Raw genomic sequence first — 23946 nt, 5'->3', positions numbered from 1 at the left:
TATTGGTTGTTTCTTTTTGTTGTAATGGTGTAGGTAAATTAAAAAACTATATTGAAAACTTTCTTAGTTCTATAGTTGAATATAATTCCCTTGTAAATTCCTTGAGACATTTGAGACCAATCTATCAACTTCCACAAAATTTTTACCCTAGTTGGCTTAAATGTCGGGGTGAAGGATAGCCCTTCCATCTACTCCAATGCCATCATGCCTTAGTGTGTCCATAGGCTTCATTAACACCTTGGTTCATAACATGATTCTTCTTTTATACGAGACTTAAGTTCATGAAGGTCACACAATTGTTTCACCAATAACACATTAGACCAAAGCAAAAACAAAGTAGCCTCAATCTACAAACAAACACTTACTAAAGCAACAATTCTTCAAGTAAAACAAAAAGATAACAAGATATAAAAATTACAATACTTACAATCAATGATTTATTGTTCATAATGAATGATGTTTTTACTTCTTGATTGATGTGTTCTTTCCACAATTGAAAAGCTCACTCCACTATTGATGTGCTCTCACTACTAAAATGAATTATCAAAGACACAATTAGAGTCGCTTGATTGAGAGCTCAATAGGGGGTAACAGAATGTATTATCCTTTGTGAACTAAGTTCATCTATATAGTCCATCCATTGAGATTAAAACTCTCTTGATTGGTTTAGTTATTGATGTAGTATAAATACTTTAGCGCCCTAATACAAACTAGCTTATTATTTCTTATTTTGTACCATCCCTTTTCAATGAAATATCACTTCTATATATCTGTATATATATATATATATATATATATATATCATTTTAGATGCATGCATAAGTATGTAGCTAATTGCAACAAATGTCCTATTATTGATTCAACCAAACCACAAACACATATAATTACATCCAAATACAAAAAAATAAAAATAAAAAAAAATAAAAAAACAAAAACATTCCACATTCATTCATCCAAAGATGAATAATTGCAATAGTAGGTGCTTGTTGCAACAGCCTCGGAAGTCTAACTGAATTCCTTTATATTGGGAAGCAGAAGATTGGTTCCTGTGCATGCTAAAGCTTCAGTTGGATGCTTCCCGGGGTCTGAAGCCGCATGCACTCGAAATCCCAAGCAATTGAGGGTCGGGATTCGCCGTCCGACCATGCTTGTGCTCGATTACAACCTCCTTGTATCAATTTCGCGCTCCTCTCAACCCAAGCTCGAACAATCCAGCAGCGATGGCGCGTCGCTGGAGCTGGATGAGGAACCAGAGTTTTCGCTGGCGAAAGCTTGCGTGGAGGCCATGGGACCAGCTGGGGAGGGATTCGTCGCTGTGAGGGGCATGGAAAATTATGCAAGATTGCGTGAGCAGGTTCTTCCCCTCGCCCAGAAGCTTGCTCTCATGCCGAATTCGGAACGCGCGGCGATTTTGAAGGTGCCCAATACCTCGCCTTCATGCCTCCATGTGCGCTTGTTAGTATTGGGGCATGGCTCAGCGTTGAACGGGTCACATTGAACAGAATTTGTTGTCTGCTGAGCGTCTTGTTTGTCATTCCCAAGCGGAATCCGATTTCACCGTCCAATGTCCCGAGTCTTCACGCCATTGCTTTGCTTTGCGAGCTTTATTATTGGTCTTTAGTGCTATAGCGTCGGTAGATGAGGTACTTGCAATGACTGTCATGTGGGATTGCGCTCTGGGCAGGAGGTTTGCGGATTTGGGTCTTTCCGCATTTTGTTTCCTTCGAAGTCATTCGGTGTCTCTGAATGTCCTGTTAAAGTCGCACAGATTATTGTCAGCAGGTCGTCCTTGATTCTTTTATCTTGTGCAGGAGCACGGGTTGGGAACGGACGTGCCTTTAAAAGATCCAGGTCGACCAGTTTCTTCATTTGCAGCCCAACTTCGCTTCGAAAGTCTACTAGGTATGGCGCCATGTGCAACATGCGCAGCGAAATTAAGTAGGGCATGTGGATGAAACGACCCATTCTGTCGTGTTCAACGCCCCGAAGTAGATCCCTCTCTTCCATTTTTAACAGCTCAGGTTTTCGACAAAATTCTGCTTTCTTATTTGCCTTAAACTATTGGTTGCCCTTTTAGATCACGAAGACTCCATTGTGAAGCCATTAGGGTTTAAGTTTATAAATAGAAGCTTTATTAGGTCAATTGATTAACAATAGTTGTTGCAAGATCTCACTGTGCCGAACAGTCTATTTCCTACGTTGGCTTCTGTATGCAGTTAACAAAGAGTGGCTTTTGAAGGTAGTTGATAAAGAGTGCCCTATTGTGCCACACAGAGCTCGACAACATTGGGTCCATTTCGAAGGATATCTATGACAATCAGAAGGCTCAGCGGTGTGCACATGGAGACAGTTTCAGTGAACTTGGAAACTTGTTTAAACAGCTGGGTATGTGCATGGTGAGGGTGGGGCTGCTGATTGCTCGACTTTTTGATGCTTATCAGTCTCACGCGGGCCTGTGGTGAGCTCAGTAAACTATTGTAGATGATCTAACTTCGCTGATTAGTAACCGTATTTGCGAACACAAAGTTATAGATCTATAAGACAGTGATTTAATTGCAAGGAGGTCGTAGGGCATGGTTTCGCATGTGTGTTGCAGAATTCTGTTCCACAAATGTCAAATACGTATGATATGGTGTCAGTATGTTTGCTTTCCTATTTTCACCTCATGAAGGATCAAGCGTCTGACTATAGGTGTTATGTGTTATGAACCATTCATTTTGGCTAGTGAATCTAGCTTGGAGCAAGCTATTCTCGAGTCAGGTACCGCAAAGGGTCGACTCATCCATTATCACTCTCTTTTGGAGAAAGATATCCTTCGCTCTCTCCAGAACTCGAAGACGCAGAAACAAAATGTGAGTTCATTTAATCTGTTTACGTAGATGCACAATTCTGGGTCATTTCTGAGATTTATTCTCATTCTTGTTCAGGGAACGGCGTGTTTGATCTCAATTTAAAATTAATGCAGTTCTCTTTACCTCATTTGCCCCATTTGGTGGGTAAATCCCCTTGATTTGGATACTATTGCTCAAACCGTGACTTCTCTACGACTGACATGATCCATGTTAGTAATCGACGCTTGGAACTGTCATGCTTTTAATCACCAAGTCGATTCCAAAGTGTAAAGATTTCTGTGTCGGTTTCGAAGTCGGAGTGATCTTGTGTTCTAATGTGCTTGCAGAAGAATGCTAGCAAAGCAAGAATCTCAGAAGTCTGGAATGCAGCTGCAGATTCCGGGGTCTCAACTCTGTGGCAGCAGTGGCACTGCGACTATGGCATCTTCACTGTTCTAACTTCACCTCTCTTTCTTAAACCCACCCGGGATGTTCCTTCAGAGCCAGATGTCGCAACTAAAAGATGGACTGAACCAGCTGTAAATGGGGATCACTGGAAGGTTGATCATAAATTATCAGAGGGTGATTCCAATCAGCTACAATCATGCGACAATCGCAGTATTCAAGAGGAGAAACCTCGTTCGTCAAGATCACAACAGTTGTCTTCATCCTCGCAGGATTTGAATTTTAGCATGCAAGAATGCGCACCCCCTGATGGGTACTCATCCCTACGAGTCATGGATGCCCACAGCCGAACCACATCTGTATCGATACCTTCCGACTACCTGATAGTTCAAGTAGGCGACGCCGCTCAGCTGCTCTCGGGGGGAGAACTCGTTGCAAGACCGCACTGTGTAATGCGACCCACTTCGGACAGAGACGTAAGTCGGCAAACAATGGCGGTATTTTTGCAACCTGCTTGGGACAGAAGCTTGTCTATTCCGCCCGGGACCGCTCAAGAACGAGCTCTAGAAGCTGGAGGAGTTGCCACAAATCTAGAGACGCATATTCCCCTGTTGGCATCACGATGGAAGGATGGTTGTACATTTGCCGAATTTTCTAAGGAAACTACGAGGCAGTATTACGGTGCAGATGGTCGCCAGTCGAGAAAATAGATGCTCTCTGTGATGGCCTGTCCTTTCCACATTCTTATTCATCTGTTCATGAACGATTGGGAGACATCATACTGAACTAATTTGTCATTTCTATTCAGTACGCTTGTGATTTTTGCCTCCATTTTTTGCTTTTCAAGTTCATCCTTAAAATATGGTGCTCACCGCACAGTCATGCAATGGCCAGTTCATTGGAGAATCAGCTATTTGTGGGTTTATCTGCACGTCCAGAAGTCATTTCAGACTAGAAAATCCTATCGTAAATCTACGCTCATGCCTTGCACATGATAAGGGAACGGGAAAAACTATAGGAAGAGGCAGACTAGGTTTGTGATTTCGATAATCAATCGGTGGCCTGCTGCTTCGACCCGGTATAGCCTCGAATGTTACTTGTTATAGATTGATGCGAATTTGAATTTGGCGACTCGCTTGGCAAAGTGCAGATTTCACACTATATGACTGGCTGTTCCAGTTCCTCCGCAACTTAGTCTCAAACCAGGCGCCACGTAAAGTAACTGCGCTAACGTCAAGTACATTACATTAGGGCCCTCAGTTCTATATTTATGCGCATTTGGTCTTTACAAGTTGCATCCCCCCGCCGCCTCACTGGTCTTCCTACAAGAAACCGGCGTCGAGTTGCAGCAGCTTGGATCGCAGTTGCCCTCAACGCTGTCAAATAAATCAAGCTCTCAAGTTCCATCTGGAACGCCAGTTCTAAATCCGCTCCCACATGCTCCTCAATTCCCACATCAAAGTCGGTAGAGTTACGATCTGAGAAGCAGCAGGGAACTGGTGATAACGCTGTCGAATTTGTGCCTGATGTAGAAAACAGCTGAGTTAGTTTCTATCCTCGTTCGCAATCTCAGTGATGCCTGAGCTGGGTGCACTGGCAGAGTCTTACGTCGACGCTGTGCAGATCTGAGCAAGTTGCAACTGAACTGGTGAGATCTATCATGGCGGACAAAGGAGGTTCAATGCGTGCTTCTGGCGATGTCGAGTTCTTGCTGCCTGTCGATTCCGAGCACAAGGCCAAAGTTGTTAAAGTGTTCAGCTTCGCACAGCCGCACATGCGGTCGTTTCATCTCTCCTGGATCTCCTTCTTTGTTTGCTTTCTATCTACATTCGCGGCGCCGCCACTCATTCCCATCATCCGTGACAACCTGAACATGACCAAATCTGACATTGGACAAGCTGCCGTTGCATCTGTTTCCGGTGAGTCATGCACAGAGAATGCGACGTCATTGCTTTACATTGTGGAAGTCGTTGTTTGACACGTTGATTTGAGTTTGTGTCATGAAACAGTTTAAGAAAACGAAATCGGCCTTTTGATGGTGACAATGAGTAATGTTCAATCACCGTCTAACCGACATCATTGGACTCTCTTCAGTTACTAAGAATGTTTTGACTTCGATTCAAGTATGTTTTGAAGATGGCTCATTTTTTTGTTTGTGACTTTCGCAGGATCGATCTTGTCGCGGCTCATGATGGGAACAGTGTGCGATCTGGTGGGGCCACGATACGGCTCTGCATTTCTGATAATGGTCAATGCACCAGCCGTGTTCTCAATGGGGGTTGTTGATGATGCTGAGGGCTTTATGATCTGCCGATTCTTCATCGGATTTTCCCTTGCAACCTTCGTCTCGTGCGAATACTGGGTGAGCTCCATGTTCACCAGCAAGATTGTGGGCACTGTTAATGGCCTTGCTGCCGGGTGGGGTAATCTCGGAGGCGGCGTTACGCAAATTATGATGCCACTGATATTCGCCTTGTTTCGAGATAGGTAAGTTCACTAATGTGTGACTGAAAAATGGCTAAACGTCTTCATCCAGGCATTCTTATACGCATGTCGTGAGTCATTTCTTCGTAAAATGTGTAGGCCTAGCCTCGATTGATTGTTGGCACATGCTTTACTTATTAATGTCCTGTGTGAATGTCATTCAGCTTTCATCACCCAGATTTCACAGCATGGAGACTGGCGTTTTTCGTACCGGGATCGATGCACATTATCTTAGGACTCCTGGTTTTATGTCTTGGTCAAGATCTTCCCGATGGAGACCACGCACAGCTCCAGAAACAAGGAGGAGATGTCAAGCAAGGATTTCTCAGGGTCTGAAACTATTACCACATTTGTTACCTGATTACATCTCTGCATTGCCTGAAACTTGAAATGAACTGCAGGATGCCAACGAGTATTTAGACCTTTTGTTGAACTTTGTATGCCAGTTGCTGATATCCCGGATTGAGGATGATGGCAGGTCTTGTACTTCGCATCGACGAGTTACAAAACGTGGATATTTTTCATTCTTTACGGCTACAGCTTTGGGGTTGAACTGACCGTCGACAACATCATCGCCGAATATTTCTACGACCGTTTCAATTTGAACCTCAATACCGCTGGGCTTATTGCAGCGGCCTCTGGTTTGATGAATATCTACTCGCGTCCAGCCGGTGGATATCTCTCAGATGTTGCCGGACGTTATCTAGGAATGCGCGGCCGCTTGTGGTTCTTGTGGACTGTGCAATCTCTAGGAGGGCTCTTGTGCATCATCCTCGGCAAAATGAGCAACTTAACCGGTGCGATTATTTCCATGATCCTGTTCTCTATCTTTGTCCAGGCTGCCTGTGGAGCTACTTTTGGAATCGTTCCCTTCGTCTCTCGGAGGTCGCTGGGTGTGATCATCGGATTGACTGCGGCAGGAGGGAATGTGGGCTCCGTGTTGACGCAATCTCTGTTTTTCACATCGTCCTCGTATCACACGGAAGAGGGACTTGTGTACATGGGGATTATGATTGTCTGCTGCACCTTGCTAGTAACATTGATATGGTTCCCCCAGTGGGGCAGTATGTTCTTTCCACCCTCCAAGAGCGCCTCCGAAGAAGACTACTATGTCTCCGAATGGACGGCTCAAGAGCAAGAGCAAGGGCTGCATTTGCCAAGTTTGAAATTCGCCACCAACTCTCGCAGTGAGCGTGGCAACCATGCCGGTGCCAGCTCTTCCGATCCGGAGGGCGACCAACCTCCTGCCGAACTGGGCCTCTCGATGTGGAAGTCATACTCGCACTAGGATCAAAGCGATATCAAGAGTTTGAACAAACAACGAGAACAACATACATTCATTCATATTCGCCGCAGCACATCTGCTTGGCGAAACTCCGAACCCATGTTCTGGTCTCCACGATGGTTCGCACTCAGAGATGCTTCAATGGCCAGCGGCACAATCAATCATCTCTGGCGAATCGTGGCAGGGGTTCATAACCGTGGCTTTAGCAACACGTTCGACATAGGGAACCTATGAAAGACAAATTTGCACAGTGCTTTTGCGTGACGAAACCTTTGCGTCCAATCGTGAGGGATGTGGAAATTGTCGCAATTTGAACGCAAATACGTTGAACCCTAGTCTCTAGGGATGGTCGCTTGGGCGAGCACAGGAGTCTTTTCCCATTTCGATTAGCACATTCGGTTCGAAGCCTGTTTATTTAGTTTTTGTAGAATTCTCTGAATGGCCTGATTAGGGACATGTAATCATCTCTCGCGACCACCAGTTGGCCATTCAATGATCAAAGTTTTGAACTGCCAGATACGTCTTGGGACGATGTCACATACCTCGACCGCATCAGCCACAATCAATGTTGAATGATTGGGATGAGGGGAATGTTGTCAGTAATTGCAGGTTCACAATTTCCATCATCTAATCTGATGACTCGCTTCCAAAGCAACAACTTATCATAATGCATGTTTACTCCATCAGTCAACCAATAAAACTGTTGTGTAAGGCACGATCATCTAGATAATAAACCGCCAGAGTGCAGCTTACCGAGAATAGCATCGGAGTTTCCGATAGACCTCGTCAAGAACTGGACAGAAAACGTCGTGAGAATTGAAATCAGAGGAGTAGGAAAATTGTGAATGGGTCATTCAAATTTACTGCTTATGTCAGCAATTAACGCAAGCGCAACTGCTGCAAGAGGGGCCCAACTTGGGGAACCCACAACCCACTTCAATAGATGACTGGATTCAAGTTGAGTGCCCGCTCTTTGCGCGACCGAACGTGAGCCTCACTGGGGCCACACTCATTCGACAGGGCTTGGTAGAGACCGAGCTGGAGCCGAAAAAGGGCACTCTTCACAGAGAGTTACGGCACAATGACGGTTCTGAGCGGTACCGGATGCGGCTGGGTTCACACGACACCACGGGGCGCGATGGGGCAGCCGCGGATGCGCGATCCAAATGGCCAATAGGGCGGTGCCATGCGGCACGGCGGTATATGAACTCGTGGCAGCAGCAAAGAAGACCGTCCTTCAGTCCCCCTTGTAAAATTTCCCCCTTCCGACTCCGGCATGCGCTGCACCATCAACATTTAACTATCTTGTGCCCCTGCGTCTGTATTCGACCCCTTTGCTTCAATCCCCACCACACCTCCACACTCGCTTCACACCGCCGTCTGCTGCACCACATAGCCGTTCTGATCAATAAGGTGAGTGTTCTCGCTGCGCACCGTCGTATTTCGGTGTTAGGTGTGCATTCATTAGACTCTTGGTGGTGTATCTTGGGTTTGAGAGATTTTTTTTGTTGGCGTTTCTTTTCCGCGTAGGTTTCTGCCCTGGTGCTCGAAACATTTGTGTAGCGGGTGGGTGTATATTTGCTATAGGCTTGAGTTTGTCTGAAAATGGGTGGTGTATGGTCTTTGCGACGTAGCGTAGCTTACTTGAGCGATTCTGCGGTTTCTCAGCGGGGCGAGGGTATTCTTGGGAGTTGGTGTGATCCGAGCTGGGTAGCATGGACCGAGGAAACGCGCGGTCTTGTGTGCGCTGGAGTGGGTTTTATTATTAGTATAGGCGGTGATTATATAGTCTATGTCGTAGTGTGCATGTCTGTGTGATGATCTGGAGCTTGTATTCATTGGAAGCGATACTAAATCTTGTTACTTGTGTTTGATATGCAGCCATCAATATGTCTAGCGGAGGTCCCAAGGGTGGAAAGAATAATGATGAGAACAAGATCATCATTAAAGTGGCTGGTGTTGTCGTGGCAACAGGCGTTGCATGGGGTTTGTACAAGACATTTAGCAGAAAGGATCATCCTCTCGTAAACACGGAGATGGGAATCAAGAAGGATGCTTCGAATGCATTTGATACCACAAAGGTAAATTGTTTTTGGTTTTAGAAGGGGCACTTTCTCTGCAAGTTGAGCCCACATGAGGTTGATCGTCTACCACGCGCATGTTAGTGCTTTTAGTTCATATAAGCATTAATTTACGCGTAGCTGTGATCGACAGTATTGCTTGAAGAAAATATTTTTACATTTGATATCAGCTTTTGTGGGAATTCTCATAGCGCTCTATTATGTCGAATCCGTACAGAGTACTCGTGTTTTTCTCAATGCTTAAGTTTGCGTGCTGAATCAGACATAGTTACATTTTTTGCAGAGCAAATCCCAAGAAGCGAAAGATGCCGCTGACTATAAGGCATCTCAGGCCAAGGGAGGGATAAGGGATGCTGCTGGTAACTTGGTTCACAAGCTTGAGGATGTAGGCCACAAGGTGCAGGATACCTTCAGCAGAGGTGCTCACGTGACAGAGGATAAGGCTCAGGAAGGAAAGGAATACGTCAAGGATAAGGCTCAAGAAGGGAAGGGCTACGTGAAAGACAAGGCCGCCCAGATTGATGACAAGGCTCGGTCCGCTAGAAATGATGCGGAGAACAGGGGGTGGGGAGCGAAGAACGAAGTTGAGAGCAAGGCCAATGAAGCAAAGCAGCAGACACGAGGCTTCTTTGGTAAGGCCAGGAACGAAGCTAATGATGTTAAGGGCACATTTGAGGACAAATCTAAGAGTCTGAAAGGATCAGTGGAGGAGAAGGGCAGGGAATCCAAGGGCGCTTTGAAGGATGCCGGCAACAATGTTAAGGGATTCACTCAGGACAAGAAAGAGAAGGTGCAAGAAGCTGGAAGGGACCTTTACGGTAAAGGCGTAGACGCAAAGAAGAGGATTGATGGCAAGCAGGTTACCATCCAAAAGGGTGACACACTGTGGGGCTTGTCTCGGAAGTACAATGTAAGCGTCTCTTATCGAAACCTGTTGAAGTTTCTCGGGAAGTATGTTCAAACAAGATTGTTATCATAGGGCGCCTTCCCCAATGAGATGGAATAGCTGCGTTTGCCTTATTTTTTCTTCTATGGCTCTTCATCATGCTCATAATCTTGAATTTCAATATCCTCTCGTTCTTCTCCTCCATCATCATGTAGTGCGTGTCACATCAGTTTTCACTGGTAATTGCCGGTCTCTTCCAAAGAGAGTGGGAGCTGGTAACTATCTGTGATTGCGAAATGTGATGTGGCTGAATACAAATAGGGAAGAAAAAAGAGCGACCAAAATACGCACGCGAACTAGCAAATACTGAATATCTATCCTCATGAGAATTGTAATCTGTCATCATCTATCTCCGCCTTCGTGATTGAGAAATAGGGGAATGTTCTTTGACTTGGAAATTTTCATGCCCGTTCAGGTACTCCAGCTTGGTGTGTGCATTATCAGTTTCTAACTTCCATTTTATTTTGCAACAGGTCTCAGTAGAGTCGTTAAAGGCTGCTAATGGCATTATTGTTGGAGACGCTCTGGATGCTGGAGACATCATCACCATCCCAGTGGCCACTAAGTAAGGATTTAATGGTTCTTTTTAGGTAGCTTAAGGACGAGCACCTGTAGACCATGGGACTGTACTGTACCTCTGCCTTCTGGGTAGAGCAAGGCCGCGGGTCTGAGTAGATATATGAGTTGGAGTAGAGTTTTGGGAAAGCACCTGATGAACCAATTCATCGGGTACTGACGTGAGTTGTTTCTTTTGTAAAAAGCTCATGCGGGCCTGCACATAGCTGTTTGTGAAGTGACCAATAGATGGATCATTGTTGTCTTCCAGTCTTCGCAGTGCGACTCATCGTTGCGACGTGTTCGACGGTTTGTACATGTTTGTAACAGTTAATTGATTTTTCTCAAGCATCACATTTAGCTGTTCTGTTCTATGGAAATATTTGATCACTTCGCCATTGCTACTGTATGTATTACGTAATGTGTGAGGATGTGCAGCATCAAGATGAGGTTTTATGACCAACCTACAGTTTTCACAAATTTCTCTAATGAATGTCCATTGGCAACGTTAAGCTGGACTCTCCTATCTAACTGTTAATTCCATCAATTCTCTGTGATGTGGACATCACTGATAGTAAGCGCAACCCACCATCTTCATATGCAGAAAACGAGGAGGATCACTAATCGACATTCTGAACAGTAAATAGAGCGACCTTTTTCAACGATAGAAAAGGAAATGATAGTACTTCAGAGAAGAAAGGATGGGACGTGTCATTTGGCCACTTCGTTTCATTGTACACATATTACGTTTCAATTCGAATCATTCTCTTAATGATCTGTAAACTTACCGGAAACCTTTCCATCTGGAGAAATGACTGGACAAGTTCTGCTGCTCCGGTCGGCACATCATTTCACATTTCTTATCACCAAAGAACGCGTGCCAGCTGCAGCACAACCAAACCACGGTAACTGGCACATCCAGCAGGATTCGACGCGTATGCATGCGTTTGTTTTCTAGTGTATCAGTCAGTTAGAATGCTGACCGTTCATGAATGCTGCGAATAGATCATGCAATCTGATACAAAATTCAAGTCGAACACGACACTGGTTGCAGCAGATGGCGCAAATTTTCAACTTGTCAAGAGTACTGTCCTATTCTGTATTCTTTACGAAGTCAGTTTCGCGAATGTGTCCACATCGGAAAACATGAAACTAATCCGGATTGTATGATAGGAATAATGCACAAGCGATTGGTCACGAAAACCTTATCCTGTTCCTGAACCCAACATGATTGGCTCAAGCCCAATCGAAGCAACTCCTCTAACCTGATCACCAGCACTAAGCCCAGCCACTTCTCATCTGAACGCCGTGATCGCGTCCACCACGGCCGACGATCCTGCCGAAACTACTTCACATTCACAGGAAAGTTTAAGAAAAGTCTATTTCAACAGCATCAGATATTGAATCCTAAGAAGATTGTATCGCGATCAGTGACAGTAACCAAGCAATCCAGCCAGATCTTTCAACCCTTTCTCTCCGGTCTTGTACGAGATTGTTCTGTGCACCGAGAGCAAGACTGTTCGTGCTGACTGCTACAACTAGGGTTTGGGTAGGTTAACAACATATCCATCATTCAAGTCGTCATTATCAATCGCTTCACAGCAAAGACCGTGTTCTTTTCCTGGTGATCAGTCGATGGAGCTTTGTGGTGCAACATCTACTGCAGCGTTCTCACTGCTTCGACAACCAGAGCTTCAAATTTCACCACGGAACTCTGCTACGCTCAAAATGGTGTTTAAGAAATGGGTTTTCAGAGGAGGAAACAGCAAAAAGAAAGGCCATTGTCCACAAAGCAATCTATTAACACTAACATGGACACAAATGTTGCCATCTTGTCAGTAGATGCAACTTGGATGCACATCCAATTATAAAACCAAAAAAGACAACTTATATATAGATATATATATATAGAATATATATAGATATATAGAATATATATAGATATATATATATATATATATATATTATATAGATATATCTATATATATTCTATCTTAGTGGTGATAAACATTGCTTCTGACATAGTAGTAATGTAGCTTCCAAAGATTCCTAGTAACCTCTAAAACTATCCATTGGGAGGCTTTGCTACCATGGTTCCCATTAAGGTGTTACAAACATAGAAATTAACAAAAGAGAAGGCAAAATATGCTCAAAAAGGGATGTGCCAAAATTTATGCAACAAGCAATTTGGGCTTTAGAATTTGACTATTTTTTTTAAAAAAAAAAATGATACTTTATTACATTTGAGGATAGATTTACTATTATTAATCATATAGAAGTATTTTTAATATTTTAACATATTTATAGAATATATATAGATATATATATATATATATATATATTTTTTTTGAATAAATGATGGCTTTAATTAAATAAATATCAAGAATTATTATAGAAATATATAAATAATTCTACTCTTAAAGGTTTTAAAAATCTTTGAACTAATTTGATATCATAATAGTATTAAATATAATATAATTATTAAAATTAAACTTATAAAATATAAGATAAAAAATGTAATAAAAAATAAATGAATATTATTAAAAAATTTAAGTTTTGACATATAACAACACATATGTGTCAAGGTCAAGAGCATGATAAAGACAAATTAACAAGTGAGACTTCTTTCAAAGAAAGATGACAAAATAGAAATAACTTGATATGTGTATTAAGAAAGAAACTAGAATGACTATTGCCAAAAGCCAAGAAAACTATAGACCCTTGAAATTAGATTAGAAGCAAGAAAGGAATTGACAAGAGTGAAGAAGGCTTCATTCTTGTCTCTATATATATTATCTTACTAGGGACTACGTGGCAACGTTCTATAGGACCTCCAATATATGTTGACTTTGTAGAACACATGCCTTGATTTACAAGGCAAGTTTTTCTATGTGTGGGCCACATAGTTAACTTGGTCTTTAAGCTAACAACATGTGTGGCACATAGCCAACTTGTTGACCACGTTTCTAATCCCAAAAAGTCAATTAAAGATGCCTATAAAGTCAAAGTAATGTCTATAAAGCTTCTAGAAAGCTATCATATCAAATATTATAGAATTAACTTACTTTTACTTACTCTTACTTATTTCTACCTATTTATACTTGTAATTACTAGCTTACATGCGTATGTCCGTGACATTACCCCCCTTTTTAGGGACGAGTTCCACAAGAAGTGGTAATCATATGTTGAGAAAATCTATGATGCGACTAATTGTATTCGCCACATACTCTGATCTTTATTCTCTTCGAAGATGATTGATAGGGCCTCTCAACCATCGGTAGTGTCCCATACTAAGGTGGGAAGACCACCCAATTATTTGGTCATTGTTGAGGCCTTTATAACTTCCTTTGAATAAAACATTTAAAACACCATCAGGAGTTGTTTCTACCTCTAGTAAAATCACCAAACATCGGGAGTCCCTTCCAAGGTCGTGATACCAAATGCGTAGTATCTCGCCATCTATTCAAGGAAAAACATGTCATTCTTGAAGATCTTTATCTCGATTACGTCGACTTGAAGGATGTGACAATCGTAATGTCTCGTTTGATAAGTTAGCAAATAAAGGCTTTTGAGTCGAATCCGCTTATTTTTGTTTTTCTATTTTCTAAGCGTCACAACTACAAAGAAGCTACAAATAAGGATTGAAAGTAGAATGTTATCTTGCCTAGATCTTGTTTCTTTTATAAAGAAGGTTTTCATCTTCATTTTGATGGATGTCATCGATGAAAAGTCTCTACCACCTTTGCTGCATTTATAAGATTCTTTATTGGCTCACATGTGCATTCACTAATATTCTATCCATGCCAATGGATAAGATATTCTAATTTATTTTGTCGTCACCTTGAATCTAAGACTTCTTCCACTTTAAACTCTTCATTATTGTCTACTTCTATAGAAGGAGGTGCAGCTTGTTTTCTTCTTGATATGTCCACTGTCTTGTATGGTTCAAGAAGAGATACGTGGAATATTGGATGGATTTTCATTGACTCCAGTAGATGTAAACGATATGCAATTAGATTGATTTGTGTAGAAATAGAAAATGGCACAAGCCTTCGATAGTCCAACTTGTCACAAGGACAAGTGGTCTTGATATTGCAATGAAGTAACCATACCTTATCACCCATGTGGAATGGTAGTTGTTCCTTTTGATAGACATTCGCATTGACCTTTTGTTATTCTTGAGCTTCTTTTAACTACACCTTCATCGTTGCATATAGTTTTGACAAATGAATTGCTCAATCTTTCGCAGTAGGATTATCAACTTTTGAAAAGTCAAAAGTATCAAGTCGTGGATGATAACCATAATTGACAAAGAAAGGTGTTTATTTTATAGAAGAATGTACCGTGTTATTGTTAGCAAACTCTGTCAATGGCAAAAGAGTTGTCCAATCATCTTGTTGGTACTTAATAGTACATCTTAAATATAACTCCAAAACTTGATTAATACGCTCCATTTGTCCATCATTTTAAGGATGGAATGTCGAAGATAGTTTTATATCCACTTTTAGAATCTTGAAAAGAGTTTGCCAAAATCTTGATACAAATTGAGTTTCTCTATCTGATATAATATCCTTGGATAATCCATGATAGCGATAGATATTATCAAGAAAGAGCTTAGCTGTTTCTTCACCTGTGATAGATTTTGTACATGGTACAAAATATGCCATCTTCGTAAAATAATCTAATATCACGAATATACAGTCATAAGAATCTAAAATTAGGAGATCCGTGGTGAAATCCATAGAGATAGAAGACTATGGTTGTTCTGGAATGAATAATGGCTGAAAAAGTCCATAAAGTCGATGACGAGGAGTTTTTTTATCTCGAGCAAACATCACAAGATTGTACAAAATCTTTGACTGCTTTCTACATTTGTGGCCACCAAAAGTCCTTAGATATTAGTTCCAAAGTTTTATTGTACCTAAAATGTCTTGCTGATAGAAAGTCATGATGAGCTTGAAGAACACGTAATTGAGCTTCACCTTCTAGAACATATAGGTGTCCCTCAAAATATAGTAGATTCTTCTTGAATTCAAACTTAGAAGTATTATGAGACTTTGAAGGATTTTCCTTAATATCACAAATAAGAGGATCAAAAGACATACTTGACTGAATTTGCTTAATGAAAGTTGAATGAGCAGTTAGTATTGATTTCATTGCTCGAAGATGAAGATGCTCTAGCTTCAAGAGAATTATTTGTTGTTGATCAAAAGTAGCATCTCCTTCTTTTGGTGCAAGGTAAGATCGTCTAGAGAGTGCGTCTGACAAACCTTGTTGTTTTCATGGTCGATAAGTGATCTTGAATTCAAATCTTGACAAAGACCTACTCCAACGGGCTTGGCGACGATTCAAAACATGTGTTGACATAAAATATTCAAGGTTCTTGTGATTCATATACACGGTGATTGGGCTAGAAGGACCTTCTAGATAATGGAACTATTTTTGAAACGAATCCACGATTGCAAGAAGTTCTTTATCGTGGATCTCATAGTTGGATCTTGGCTGCTGAAAATTTTTTGGAATGAAAAGCTATTAGGTGAAGTTTATTATCTATTCCCATTTGTGACAATACGGCACCCAAAGCAAAGTCTGATGCGTCTGTTTCTAAAAAAAATGGCTTAGAAAAATCGACGCGATACAAGATTGGTGCAGAAACAAAGGCTGTCTTCAAAGCTTCAAAATACTACTTTTGCTTCTTGATTCTATTGAAGTTTGTCTTTGCAAGTCAAACGTATAAGTGTAGTTGCAACTTGAGAGAAGTCTTTGATGAAGATCCGATAGTAGTTGGCAAATCTCAAAAAGTATTAGACATCTCTTACCGTTTTGGAGATCTTCCAATCCATAATAGTTTGAACTTTCATAGGATCCATCATAAGTCCATCATTTGAAATGATGTATCCTAAGAAGTCGACTTGAGTAGTGTGAAATACATACTTTTCTATCTTGGCATAGAGTCTTGCATCTCTTAGTTTTTACAATACTTGGCAAACATGAAGTTCATGTTCTTCTAAGTTCTTAGAATAGATTATGATGTCGTCTAGGTAACAGACAACAAAATCATCTAAAAACTCCTGAAAGACATCATTCATTAGATGTTGGAATATTACTGATGCATTTGTAAGTTCAAAAGGCATGACATTGTATTCAAAATGTCCATACCTTGTTCGAAACGCAGTCTTCCATTCATCATTTTTTTTTTTTTTTATGCATACCAAATTATATGCTCCCCATAGATCTATTTTTGTATAGATCTTAGCTTGATTCAAGTAATCAAGGAGTCTAGATATCAAAGATAGCAGGTACCTATTTTTGATAGTGATTTTGGTGAGTCCTTGATAATCAACATACATCCGCAATGATCCATCTTTTTTCTTCACAAATAAAATTAGAGCTTCTGTTGGAGATTTGGAATGGCATATGAATTTCTTGGTCAAATTCTCTTCAATATACTCCTTGAGTTCAGCCAACTCATTTTGAGATAAATTGTAGATTGGTCCAAATGGCGGTTGTGCTCCTTCTTGAAGGTCAATTGAGCAATCACAGAAACAATGTTTTAGAAGAGTGTCTGCATTCTTTTTCTCAAATACATCTTCAAAATCTTGATATTGGCTTAGAATGTGACTTGAAGTCTTTCCACTAGTGGAAACAAGTATGGCATAAATGACACAAGATGATCCTTCTTTTGTAGCATGCAAGAAAGTACTTGTACCTATAAATATAGATTTAATTATACTAGACTTATGACTTTCTACTTCATTACCTACACTCTTAGTTATACTTTCAGAAAAATCAAGACTACGAGAAGTTCAATCTATTTTAGGATTATATTTTTCTAGCCATGATAAACCTAAAATGACTGGATTAGAAGGAGATCTAATGATATTAAATATTACAAAGCTACTATGACCATTAGTTGCTATTTCTATAGGAAGGATTTCATGAGTAATATCTCTTGAAGACAACAGATGACCATGTATGACTTCTATATGAACAGATTTAGTTTTCTTTATTAAAAATATGTTATGTCTTTTAGTAAATTTTTCATCTAAGAAACATGTTGAGGCTCTTGAATCTAGCAAGGGAGAGGCTTTGAGATGTTTAGGTCCTAGAATAACATTTATCATAAAACATGGAGAGGGTTCTGAGGAGAGGATAGGATCTTCACTAGGCATTGTACAAGATTCCAGCCGCATGGTCCCTATTGTAGCTAGACAAATTCGTTTTTCGACATGCTATTTCCTTTGATCACCATACTCCTCATTTTATAATTGCGTCGCTTCTTTGCATAATGTTGAGTAGTGTGCTTAGGTTATCTATAAAATAAGTACAATCCTTCCTAACGACGATGAGTCTTTTCTTACTCAGTAAGAGGTTTGAAACATACTACATCAATTTGCATATCCTCTACTTTCGAATGTATGTGTTGAGGAGGTGTTGGTGTTGCTATTGAATTATAGTAACGTTGAGGTTCACTTGTATGGTTTTCATATCAGAATTCAAAAAGATGATTGTCGTACTTCACAACAAAGTCAATTGCTTGACTCAATGTTTGAGAATCAGGTAAGTTGAGCATTAATTTTTTTACCTCATATTGTAATCCATAGAGAAATTGGCTAATGAAAGTAGTATCATTCCACTTGATATCAGTTGCAAGTTGTTAAAATTGTGAAGCATATAATATTATTGATTGATTGCCTTGTCATAAAATACGGATCTTATTGATTGCAACACAAATTGCATCATGTTTTCTATACATGGATCAAAACTCTACTAAAAAAGCCTCTAGATTATCCAATATTGGATCTCATCGTTCAAGAAAAGATAAAAACCATGATAATGCTCAACCTGAAAGAAGCATACCAATCAATCTAACTTGTGATCTTGGAGTTGGATAGCTTTGGGGTTGAAGTTCAATCACAAGTTGTACTTGATTGATAAATCCTCTAAACTTTGATTTGGTAATATCAAACTTCTCGGGTAGGACAATTCTTGATTCTGTAATACTACAAGGGCGTTCTACCATAAGAGAAGGGACATGATTTGGTGCAGATGTTGAAGCAGCTTCAATCATTTCTATATCTTCACTTCCTGCCAATTTTGTTGCTCCTTGTGGTGGTAAATTGAGTTGATGCATCGCAAGCATTAATTTCTTCAATTGCTGTGGCATTTGTACCATTGCACTCTTTATTTTAGCAAGTTCTGCTATGATAATACTTAGAAAAGAGAAGATGTCTAATATCGCTCAAGTTAAATAGAAGAGAGGACTTGAGAACAAAGAAAATATTAAGGACAATATCAGTTTAGAAGAGTGTAATCCACAACTTTTAATATGCTTATATCTTATCAAGAAAAAAGAGTAATCCATTCCTAATCAAGTTTAGACAAAGCTCTGATATTGTAAGTGTACTCTTGTCAATCTATCAGGGACAAGAGTATGATAAAGACAAATTAGCAAGTGAGACTTCTTTCAAAGAAAGATGAAAAAATAGAAATAACTTGATATGTGTGTTAAGAAAGAAACTAGAATGACTATTGCCAAAAGCCAAGAAAACTATAGACCCTTGAAACTAGATTGGAAGCAAGAAAGGAGTTGACAAGAGTGAAGAACGCTTCACTCTTGTCTCTATATATACTATCTTACTAGGCGCTATGTGATGACATTCTATAGGACCTCCAATATATGTTGACTTTGTAGAACACATGCCTTGACTTACAAGGTAAGATTTTCTATGTGTGGGCCACATAGTTAGCTTGGTCTTTAAGCTAACAACATGTGTGGCACATAGCCAACTTGTTGACCACGTTTCTAATCCCAAAAAGTCAATTAAAGACACCTATAAAGTCAAAGCAGCATCTATGAAGCTTATAGGAAGCTACCATACCAAATACTATAGAATTAACTTACTTTTACCTACTTTTACTTACTTCTACCTATTTATATATGTAATTACTGGCTTTCATGCATATGTCCGTGACACTATGTGAAAGAAAAATATATATATATATATATAGCTATATACACTTACACGTATATAAGTGATAATTTTTTAGTGAGTGATTTTATACTAAAAAAATTTTAATAATATATATTTGAGCAAGAAAGAGAGAGAAATTTTAGATTTTTTAAAATTAATCTTGTTTAAGAATATTTTATTTTAGGTAAACTTTATGTACAACAATCACAATAATTAAGCATAAGTTGGTTATAATATAAGATAATAAAAAAGACATCAATAATTATTTATAAATTTTTGAAAAGATTTATATAATACTATTTTTTATAGAAATTATTCTATTTAAATATGGATGATATACTTTAAAAGTAAGATGGAATGAAATATGTATCAAATTGTAGGGGTGAAATAATAACAAAAAAAGAAAATAAAAATAGCCTAAAATACATCAAAATATGACAACTCTTGGGACTGCCTAAAGTAGTTGGTGCCAATATTGTAGTAACTTAAAAGCTTGTTTATGTAATTAATGAGGATTTTGGAAAGAAATCCTAAGATTAAATCAGGATTAATTTATGGATTAGATTTAACTCAAGAAGAATTAAAAGGTAGTTCCTCAAAATCTTGATGATTCTCATACATCTCATTCTACATGACTATATAAGTCAATAGAACCCTCTCTATGAAGATTTTTTGTTAAATGCGTTAATATCTCTTTAGTTAGATGATTGAATAATTTATGTAGAAAGGCCCCAAAGGGAGATTATTGACAAGTCAAATGTTGGTGCGGGCTAGGACAAGTTGAGCAGTTCATAAGAAAGTTCAATCTTTGTGAGGACGTCTCTAGACTCTATTTTGGATCATGTAATTTTACATTTGATTATGTGAATTGGTTGTTCAATGTCTGATTCTTACTAACCAAGGCACAAACTTGTTAAAAATTTGAGTGAAAAATCTACCTCAAAGTATATAAATAAATAAAATCCACAATTCTATTTTTTAAAAAATAAGTTCTAAAGCTCTATTATATTAACATTAATAATAAATAAATAACAAAATATTTTGTTAGAAGATCTAAAAAAAATATTATTAAATTTATTACACACTATAGAATTTTTGCTATAAAAAAATTAAAATGATTAGAATAAAGTTTGTAATCGTATTTAATAGATAAATAGAAACTTAAATTTTTAAATTAAATAATATTACTATTATATACATTTCTTTTTATTATTATAGCTTTTTATTTTAAATGCTCTTCTTTGATATTTAATCCGAAATAGTTTTTATCATTATATTAGAGTTTATATTGACAATCAAAAATATTATATATATATTATATATATATTATATATATAATATATATACTTGATTAAAAAAGTATTAAATAAATGAATATATTATAAATAATTATAGATATAATATATATATAACGAAATGATGAAGCGACCTAATTTTTTTCTAAATTGAGCCATCATGAATGAAGAATCATTGCACCCTTGTCCTTGTTTCTCTTGTTTTCATGTTTCCAATCTCAATCTACATTCTCAATTCTTCATTTGTGTCTCAATCTCTCTTCCTCTGTCCTACTTGCGTGAGAATTGGCCACTATCTATGTGCCTCTAGCTAAGGGCCTCTTCTACTCACCAAAGAATGGACTAAGCATTATCATAAATTTAATAGACTCTTATACAAGCTGTATAATTTTTATAGTTTTAAGAGATGATTCTCCTATTTTTATTTTTTTTAAATAAACTTTATTTCATATGATTCTATTTGTACTTTTTAAAAAAATTGGCAGTTTTTATTTAAAATTTTTAGTTTAAAAAAAGAAATTATATATATTAAAAAATATTAAATATCATAAAAAATAATTTTATGCACAAATATATATATATATATATATATATATATAACATAATATAATTTTGACTTTTTGCAATAAATATTAAAAAAATAATCAAATAAAAATATTTGTAAATTTAACTATTATTAAGCATATCAAATAGTATTCTTTATAAGTTTCAAATAATAGATATCAAGCTAATATTCAATACTATATTGTAAATATTTTGATTATAAAAATTAATATTAATAATTTATTTTTAATATATATATATATATTATTTTTTAATATACTTATTTTAATTAAAAAATTATTTTAAAAAAATTAGTTGTATTTATATTTATATATATATATATATATATATGTAACAACCTTTCTTTGATATATCAATTTTTTTGACAATTGTCATATATTATCCCTACACATATTGGTAGCGCTATAATGAATTTGTGTATATGATTATAGAATTAGTTCTAATTGAGCATGATGACAAAGCTATGGTCCAAAAAAGCATCAATTTGCCTTAGGACAATGTCAAAGAATCCACCAATGTTCATATTAGTTGGCTGTACAATAGGAGGAGAAAATTGCATCAAGATGTCTCGTAATGTCACCATGCCCTTCACTTATCTTTCATTGTTAATTATGAATCCTTTATTCTTACAAGTTTTGAACAACTTTTGTATAGCTTCTTTTATATTGTCAATAGAATTGAACATCATTGACTCATATATTGCTAATATTTGAATGTTGGATAGGCTTAGTGCTGCAATCGTGAAACCCTCTAATAGAGGAGTTTTCTAAGGATGTGTGCCACCATCTTCTTGTAAGAGATCTTGAGTTGGAGAAACTGTCAAATTCTAGTATCACCAATCATACAAAATTTAGCACATCAAATTCTACTGAAATAGCCCAAATTGAGCATGTGCACAAAATAAAAGGAATATCAATAATTATGTATATTGCAATCTCACCTTTCATGGTCTTAGTTCAAATTCAAGGTAGGAGATGGAGAATCCATTGACTAAATCATAAAATTCTAGCTTCTAAAAAGAGTCCCAAGCTACTTACTTTTGGTGCATTCTTATTCTAAGTATTTCTATTGATGACATTTTTCTTCTCCAAATTAATTCCTATTCTATTAAGAATTTCTTCCATAGCATACATTTCTTTGTTTTCATAAAGAGCTAGAAGTGGATTTTGCTCTATCTTCAAAGGTACAATGTTATCAATTGCAGCTTAGATCAATTTTTTTTTTCTTTTTTTAAAAAAAAAATTAAATTAAAACTATTTCAACATTGAAAATAGTGAAAATGAAACTTGAAATACATTGATCAAAGACACTTATAAGAAGAAAAAAATGGATCCTAAAAAAATTCAATGCATAACCAAATTAATATCAAACCTAATTAAATACAAAAATGATTTTGATTCCCTTTAATAATTCACTTGATTATTGAGTCTTCAAAAATGTCCACTTTTGTCTCTTGTTGCTCTTGCTCTTGATGCTGCTGTTTATATATTTTTTTAAATTACTTGCCTTTGATGTTTACTTTCTTCTTTGATCCTTTCCGGATTGTCTTCTTGTTGAGCAGCTAACTGCAACTTGATGCACTCTTGGTACTCTTCTTCATCTTCTTCTTCTCTGTAAAAATTTAAGACACAAAAAAGAGTCATATAAAAAATTGTCAATTATTCGCAAATTGTATTGATCTTATATTTGAATGATTACAGCCCAAAACAAAGAACAATCCAAATGCAATTCAAAATTTGTACCTTAAGAATTGATACTTGAGGGAAAAAGAAAAAGAAAAAGAAAAATATTGAATCTTGACACATTTAGACAATATTCACAATGTTCATAAATACTTAGCCTATCAAAAGGAATGAGAACTTTGCATGTGGCAATATAAGCATCGAGTTTAGAATGAATCAATAGCAACCATGAAGGTATAATGTAGAGCTCTTGAATTGGATCAAGTCACCTCATTAATCGTCACCTTGTGGTCTATCTTCTTAGAAAGACCCGCACACATGTGTACTTTGATCATGGTGTCACCTTGGTTACAAACCCGTGCAACTGCCACACCTAGATATCTTTTTAGGGTTTTTGCACACAACTGAAGTAGGAAAATTAAAAATAAAACTTAAAAAATAAATACAAAAAGCTTTAGGAATTTCTCCAAAAATAGATTAAAATTTCAAGTTCTAATTCCTCAAGGGTGTAGGATCTAAGGAGGAGGGTTTTGCAAAGATGCAATTTTCAAAATCCCAACAATACCAACAACCTCAACTGCTTTGCATTCCCAAAGTTCTCAGAGTTCTTTCTCAATAGCCAAACAAATTGCATTTTTGTTTCTTTATCTTATACCTATGCGGTCTTATATATATATATATATATATATATATACATATATTCAATTCTAATGTCACATACAAAGATATCGATTATAAATTATTTCTTCACCTTGCCAAGCACTTCACAACTATTACCTGAGGAGATGATAAAGCGACAGGATGAAGATACTCATTAGAGTAAAAAGATCATTCATCCACAGT

The 23946-nt window shown here is 37.8% G+C and overlaps 3 protein-coding genes across 5 annotated transcripts; all 3 read left to right on the top strand.

The window, feature by feature from the left end:
• The first annotated feature begins 1023 nt into the window (after positions 1–1023).
• On the top strand, positions 1024–4067 carry LOC112274840 (uncharacterized). The gene is made up of 5 exons (XM_024504641.3): positions 1024–1417; positions 1812–1902; positions 2275–2458; positions 2726–2852; positions 3179–4067. The coding sequence occupies exons 1-5, from the start codon at positions 1145–1147 to the stop codon at positions 3944–3946; spliced, it is 1443 nt and encodes a 480-aa protein (XP_024360409.1). The 5' UTR covers positions 1024–1144; the 3' UTR covers positions 3947–4067.
• A 141-nt stretch (positions 4068–4208) lies between these two features.
• LOC112274839 (high-affinity nitrate transporter 2.1) lies at positions 4209–7520 on the top strand. The gene is made up of 4 exons (XM_024504640.3): positions 4209–5155; positions 5405–5723; positions 5885–6050; positions 6199–7520. The coding sequence occupies exons 1-4, from the start codon at positions 4897–4899 to the stop codon at positions 7006–7008; spliced, it is 1554 nt and encodes a 517-aa protein (XP_024360408.1). The 5' UTR covers positions 4209–4896; the 3' UTR covers positions 7009–7520.
• Positions 7521–8340: 820 nt separating this feature from the next.
• On the top strand, positions 8341–10941 carry LOC112275373 (uncharacterized). 3 transcript variants are annotated; one of them, XM_090246186.1, is made up of 4 exons: positions 8341–8418; positions 8887–9086; positions 9370–9996; positions 10506–10941. In XM_090246186.1, the coding sequence occupies exons 2-4, from the start codon at positions 8895–8897 to the stop codon at positions 10599–10601; spliced, it is 915 nt and encodes a 304-aa protein (XP_090102312.1). In that variant the 5' UTR covers positions 8341–8418; positions 8887–8894; the 3' UTR covers positions 10602–10941. The 3 variants fall into 3 exon arrangements, with proteins under 3 accessions (XP_090102312.1, XP_090102313.1, XP_024361471.2); XM_090246187.1 differs by having other exon boundaries at positions 8341–8531; XM_024505703.3 differs by having other exon boundaries at positions 8341–8571.
• The last annotated feature ends 13005 nt before the right edge of the window (positions 10942–23946 follow it).

Source organism: Physcomitrium patens, chromosome 22, assembly GCF_059467195.1.
Source record: "Physcomitrium patens ecotype Gransden chromosome 22, ASM5946719v1, whole genome shotgun sequence".
Taxonomy (NCBI): Eukaryota; Viridiplantae; Streptophyta; class Bryopsida; order Funariales; family Funariaceae; genus Physcomitrium; species Physcomitrium patens.
The sequence above is the reverse complement of the archived record's forward strand: the minus strand, read 5'-3'. Positions and strand labels throughout refer to the sequence as shown.

Coding starts and splice junctions, on each gene's coding strand:
- LOC112274839 (XM_024504640.3), top strand. CDS start 4,897: ATGGCGGACAAAGGAGGTTCAATGCGTGCTTCTGGCGATGTCGAGTTC. Junction 5,724..5,884: donor TTCGCCTTGTTTCGAGATAG/GTAAGTTCACTA, acceptor AATGTCATTCAG/CTTTCATCACCCAGATTTCA. Junction 6,051..6,198: donor TCAAGCAAGGATTTCTCAGG/GTCTGAAACTAT, acceptor GGATGATGGCAG/GTCTTGTACTTCGCATCGAC.
- LOC112275373 (XM_090246186.1), top strand. CDS start 8,895: ATGTCTAGCGGAGGTCCCAAGGGTGGAAAGAATAATGATGAGAACAAG. Junction 9,087..9,369: donor ATGCATTTGATACCACAAAG/GTAAATTGTTTT, acceptor CATTTTTTGCAG/AGCAAATCCCAAGAAGCGAA. Junction 9,997..10,505: donor GCTTGTCTCGGAAGTACAAT/GTAAGCGTCTCT, acceptor ATTTTGCAACAG/GTCTCAGTAGAGTCGTTAAA.
- LOC112274840 (XM_024504641.3), top strand. CDS start 1,145: ATGCTTGTGCTCGATTACAACCTCCTTGTATCAATTTCGCGCTCCTCT. Junction 1,418..1,811: donor AACGCGCGGCGATTTTGAAG/GTGCCCAATACC, acceptor TATCTTGTGCAG/GAGCACGGGTTGGGAACGGA. Junction 1,903..2,274: donor TCGCTTCGAAAGTCTACTAG/GTATGGCGCCAT, acceptor TGTGCCACACAG/AGCTCGACAACATTGGGTCC.